Source organism: Salvia hispanica, chromosome 2 (genome assembly GCF_023119035.1).
Source record: "Salvia hispanica cultivar TCC Black 2014 chromosome 2, UniMelb_Shisp_WGS_1.0, whole genome shotgun sequence".
Taxonomy (NCBI): domain Eukaryota; kingdom Viridiplantae; phylum Streptophyta; class Magnoliopsida; order Lamiales; family Lamiaceae; genus Salvia; species Salvia hispanica.
Window position 1 is genome coordinate 7,607,995 of NC_062966.1, and position 5,481 is coordinate 7,613,475.

At 35.3% G+C, this 5,481-nt stretch overlaps 1 protein-coding gene across 2 annotated transcripts; it reads left to right on the forward strand.

Annotated features, from left to right (window-relative positions):
• Window positions 1-1,566: 1,566 nt before the first annotated feature.
• Window positions 1,567-3,660, forward strand: LOC125204299 (E3 ubiquitin-protein ligase RZFP34-like). Of its 2 annotated transcripts, none has more exons than XM_048102903.1 (11): window positions 1,567-1,705; window positions 1,787-1,874; window positions 1,960-2,022; window positions 2,104-2,136; window positions 2,213-2,290; window positions 2,377-2,420; window positions 2,685-2,725; window positions 2,800-2,882; window positions 2,962-3,053; window positions 3,122-3,233; window positions 3,329-3,660. In XM_048102903.1, exons 1-11 carry the CDS (start codon window positions 1,644-1,646, stop codon window positions 3,470-3,472), a joined length of 840 nt encoding a protein of 279 aa, XP_047958860.1. In that variant the 5' UTR covers window positions 1,567-1,643; the 3' UTR covers window positions 3,473-3,660. The 2 variants fall into 2 exon arrangements, with proteins under 2 accessions (XP_047958860.1, XP_047958861.1); XM_048102904.1 differs by having other exon boundaries at window positions 1,568-1,705; window positions 1,963-2,022.
• Window positions 3,661-5,481: the final 1,821 nt, after the last annotated feature.

A 5,481-nucleotide genomic window follows, 5' to 3' on the forward strand; every position in this document is an offset into this window, starting at 1 on the left:
TTTTTTTTTTCTTTCTAAATTTTACAGGAATTTTCTACTATTAATCTCCACAAAACAATTTGAATTAGTTCGAGGAAGGTACGTAAGCTAGTGCTATCAAGTGGGGCCCATCCTTGTCAGCAGATCTAAAGAATTTATCCATTTAATTGTACACATACGCTCTTCCGTCACTTCAAACAATCCTCTTCCTCTGTAAAAAAATCTGTGTCTATCCATGAAATATCAACTTTCTTTTTCTAAAAACAAAATTATTTGTCCAGGGTATCTGAACAATGGACACTTAAGTTGTGAGTATTGATAAAAAAAATTAGTACTCCCTTCTCCGTCCGGCTATTATCGAACTACTTCTGGTAGACATAAGATTTAAGAAATTGATATTAAAGAGTTGTAATAAAGAGAGTAAAGTATTAGAAAAGAAAAATAGAAAAATAAAAAGAATAAAGTGGGTGAAAAATAAAGTAATAAAGATGATTTTTTTGCTTAAAACAGAAATATTTCTTTACCGAGAGGAGTATTCTTTACCAAAGATATATATCTTTCACTTTAATAATGATAAAATATGTTATCTTCCATATATATATATATATATATATATATATATATATATATATAAGGACTTGCATGTTGTAAATAATTTTATCGATTTATTATTACTATGTCCAGACAATGACAATGCATATATATACGTTCACTTTTACTTTTAGAAAACCGCAAACTTGTAACTAAAGAAACGGTAACATAAATTAATTTGACCCTTTTATTCATCATGCCTAATTATTTAATACTACTAAAATCTGTCGGCATTTTCTTTTATTAATATAGACGATATGCACAAATTAAGAGCCCATCCATGCACATGCTACTTTGTTGGTTTGCCCAGTGATCACATGGGAACTAAAGATATACACTCTCTATCGATTTTATTCCACCAATGTCAAGTATCTACTCTCCACAAATTCTAAATATCCCAAATTAGAGCAACACCTTTTTCTCTTTTATTTTATTTCTATCTCTTTCTTACTTTGATCTTTTTTTATCTCTCTTACTTTTTCCTCTCTTATATTTTATTGTCTCCACTTAATTTAATAAATATTCTTTTCTTAAATCCCGTGCCCAAAAGAAATTCATCACTTATAGTGGGACGAGAAGAGTACTAGTAGCATATACAAGTAGACAACATAATGAAGACATTTCCATTTCCAAATTGAATGCTCATAATGAACACATACTTGTCTCACTTGAAGAAAGCACACTGAAAATTCTCACTCAACAAAAAACAAATCCCATTTCTTCCCTGAAAAAAGAAAAATAATTAGAAAAGAGTTCACAAAAATTTACCAAATCTTGCATTTCCATAAAAACAAAACATAAGTTAGGGAACGTGTAGAGATTGGATTTGAGAATAGAAAAGATCAAAAGAGCAGTCACAAGAAATATGATGGTATTGTGTGAGGAGAGGACCACAATCCGGTCCTAAAATCTAATCCAAACACACGCGCCCTCATACGCGCCATTTTCTTGTTGGCCGTTACCCCTCCATTCCCAACTATATTAACGTCCCCATTTTGCTCTTCTCCACCACCACTCACTCCCACTGCTAAATTTATTAACTAACATTTTTCCTTCAAGAAGAAGAAGAAGAAATGGACTGTGTTTTTGAACACTTGATATTTTCTAATGAATGCATGATTAAGCAGGAATATGGGTATGCTTAACTCTGTTTCTGCTGCCCTGTTTTGTTAATTTCGATTTAAGCAATAATTAATCACGGTTACCGGTTTTTCAGCTGTCGTCATTACAAGAGGAAGTGTAAGATCGTAGCGCCCTGTTGCAACGAGACATTTGATTGTAGGCACTGCCACAATGATGCAAAGGTTTTTTAAAGTTTTTTTTTTAACTTTTTAGCATATGATTCAATTCTTTCACTAGATTTGTGTTTTGATGCTAATGATGTTCTAGCAGAACTCTATAGAAATTGATCCACTCGATCGCCATGATATCCCGCGCCATGAAATTACAAGGGTTAGTTTTCTTTAATTTCCTACTTGATTATTACTATGACAAACCACATTCTCAGTTACTCTGTATATGTGATCTTTTCAGGTCATTTGCTCAGTGTGTGACACAGAACAAGATGTAAGTTTAAATAGGAAGATAGTGTTTTCGTATACGAGTCATCAACTTAATTTATGATGCTATTCGATGTTTGTAGGTCCAGCAGAATTGCATTAGCTGTGGTGTTTGTATGGGGAAGTACTATTGCTCGATATGCAAGTTCTTCGATGATGATGTGAGCTTCTTTTCATCTAACTATTTGAGTAGTTGTTATCCGATTATTATTATGTCTCTCATCAGTGTATTTTTTCTCCTTGTCAGATTTTAAAGAATCAATATCACTGCGAGAAATGTGGAATATGCAGGTTATTTTTCTCTTTTCCTTAACGTGGATTACAGAATTAGATGCTATGAACAGATTGAATGTCATATGTCTTCATCTGTCCTATGATAGCAAACCATTTTTATTCTTGTCCCTTTCGTCATGGCGTAGCAATGGCCAACATGTTACCCCGGACATTGCTATGCCCCACATTATCCTAGACTCGATGCAGTTGATTCTCTCGTGGCTTCTTTTCACCTAAAGTAATCTCCTTCGAATCTAACTTGCTTCTCATTTCTTGTTCTAGAACCGGTGGCAAAGACAACTTTTTCCACTGTGATAAATGTGGTAAGTCGAGTTCCCACCGGTCATGAAAACTCTACTGCTGATTACAGTATTGACCGAAATATGTCCTGTTGCAGAATGCTGCTATTCAAATGTGTTGAAGGATTCACATATATGCATAGAGAGAGCAATGCATCACAATTGTCCAATTTGCTTTGAGGTAATTAAATCTCTAATCAAGTGAAAGATGTGGTGTCAATTGGTGGCTATAGCTAATCAACATATCCGAATATACGCAGTATCTTTTTGACACGCCTAGAGACACTACCGTGTTGCCATGCGGTCATACCATACATCTCGACTGCGTTAAGGAGATGGAGCGCCATTTCCAGTAAGAATGAATCTCCCTATCTCACTCCACTTGTGTCGTCTACATGTCTGATAAATTTGGCGATGCAGGTATTCTTGCCCGGTATGCTCAAAGTCGTATTGTGACATGACCTGCGTCTGGGAGAAGCTGGATCAGGAGGTTGCTTCAACGCCTATGCCTCAAATGTATCAGAACAAAATGGTGAGGAAACTGCTTAAACTGATTAGGCTTTGGTTTGTTTACTTGATTGGTACCAACTCGAAAAGGCCTTATTTATGTTGCTTTAATTGTTTTAGGTTTGGATTCTCTGCAACGACTGTGGGGAAACATCCGAGGTGAACTACCATATACTCGCGCACAAATGCACCAACTGCAACTCGTACAACACGAGGCAGACGAGAGGACGTTCCCATACATCATGCGCCTCACAACTTGTTTAGATGGAAAAACCAAAAATAAAATAGAGGAAGAAGTATTCTTGGAGTAGGAATAAGGCTGTAGGCTGAAGCCAAAAGATAGTGTTGTTCATTTATTCTTACTTCACTACTTAGGAAATATTCTGTAAATCCATCTTCAGCTTAGCCTCTCCTCTGTTCATATTAATCTACTCATCACCGTTTAATCTTTAGCAGTTTTAGCAGGGATGTTAACTCATATCTGTATATATATGAAAGTTGGAATACAAGAATGAACTCAGCTAACATGATACAGCAAGTTCCCAGATCATCAGAAAACTGCAAATTCATTAGTACCATTTATATATATATCAAGATATGAAAGAATACAAAAACATTAAACATTAATCAATTTGTAGCTCCTGGTTCTATAATTATTCAACGGCAAAAAAGGGTTGTTCGGATTTTGAAGCTCCAAGAAGCTATAATTATTTTTCGCACATTCGCACCCTAAATTATTGAAAATCTTAAATACGCTTTAGTGCCCAAGAGGGCCCCACACACACATATATTGACTATATCAAATACTCCCTCCGTCCATATGGGTTGGAAAAGTTCTGGCATATGGATCCTACTTTTATATACTACTCCCTCCGTTTCATTGAAGAGGATTCAATTTCCTTTTTGATTTGTCCCAACCAAGACGACTTATTATTAAAAATGGAAATACTTTTATCTCTACTTTATTTCTCCTCTTTTACTTTACTCTCTCCAATAAATTTGCATAATTTCCCGTACTACACAAGGAATGGGTCATTTTCCTTGTGACGGAGGAAGTTAATTTTATAATAAAATGTGAGTGAGAATGAGTTAGTTAAATATAGGGTCTACTACAAAAAATGATAAAAATGAAAGATGAAAAATTTCCAGGGACAACGAAAATTGAGATAAGGACAAATTTTCAGAGCCGGGGGAAGTATATACAATGAAGTCCCTACCCAAAATTATTTTTGCATCCGCCTACTGATAGTACTCCCTCCGTCTCATTGAAGATGACCCACTTTCCTTTTTGGTTTGTCCCAACTAAGATGACTCATTATTTAAAATGGAAACACATTTATCTCTATTTTATTCTTCTCTTTTACTTTACTCTCTCCTCTTAACACATAAAATATAACTGCATAAAATCCCGTACCGCCCAAAAAAGGGGTCATCTTCCTTGGGACGGAGGGAGTAACAAAAACCATCATGCCAACGTGACTCAACTTCATTATCATTTTTTATTTCGTTTCTTTAATATTCTTAGTTTGCCCAACCACTTTTCTCTAATTTTTATATCTATCTCTTAGATCTTTAAAAAGTACTGGATCATATCTCACACTTTTCTTTTAAAAAGGACAATCTTTAATTAATATGAAATTTGCATGAGTGCCTTTCATGATTGGAAGAGCTTTTAGGTTTCCATATATTAACGTTAGCATCGAATCAGAGGGTTCGACACACGCCTTTCTCTCCACCTTCCTACTTTCATCATGATCAATCTCATTTTCACTCGTGACTAGCACTCTCTCTCACTCTCAACTTTCAATAGTATTTCTTACACGACAAAGACTAAATTAGGTGGCTAAGTGGTAATGATACTGGTTTGTGCGGTAAAGATTTTCCCATGATTTGGGATTATAAGGATATTGTAGTTTGATCATGGTAATACTAATATTTAGCGTCGCAAATAGTAATTAATTAGCCGTCCATCCAATCTAAACACTTAGTCCGAATTCATTATAATTAATTTATTAAAAGAGTGATAATTACATTCCATCATGCTATATAACTGCTATTGCTATATATAAAGGGAATGGGAATTGTTATTAGTAGCAGAGAGAAAAGAGAGTAGAGTTGGTGATGGGCATAAAAACAATGGTTCTGCTAGTGTTGGTGTGGGGGCATGTGTGCCTTGCCATTGCCAATGCCACCAATAGGAAAATGATGAGGGAGGACTATACAGATACAGTGGCTGTCTCGGCCGTGGCTGCTGCTGCCCCTGACGAAGAGGA

Bases quoted from the DNA above. Each gene is read 5' to 3' on its own strand.
- LOC125204299 (XM_048102903.1), top strand. From the start codon at position 1,644: ATGGACTGTGTTTTTGAACACTTGATATTTTCTAATGAATGCATGATT. The intron at 2,023-2,103 runs GTTAGTTTTCTT...TGATCTTTTCAG, and splicing joins CGCGCCATGAAATTACAAGG to GTCATTTGCTCAGTGTGTGA. The intron at 2,421-2,684 runs GTTATTTTTCTC...TTCTTGTTCTAG, and splicing joins GAGAAATGTGGAATATGCAG to AACCGGTGGCAAAGACAACT.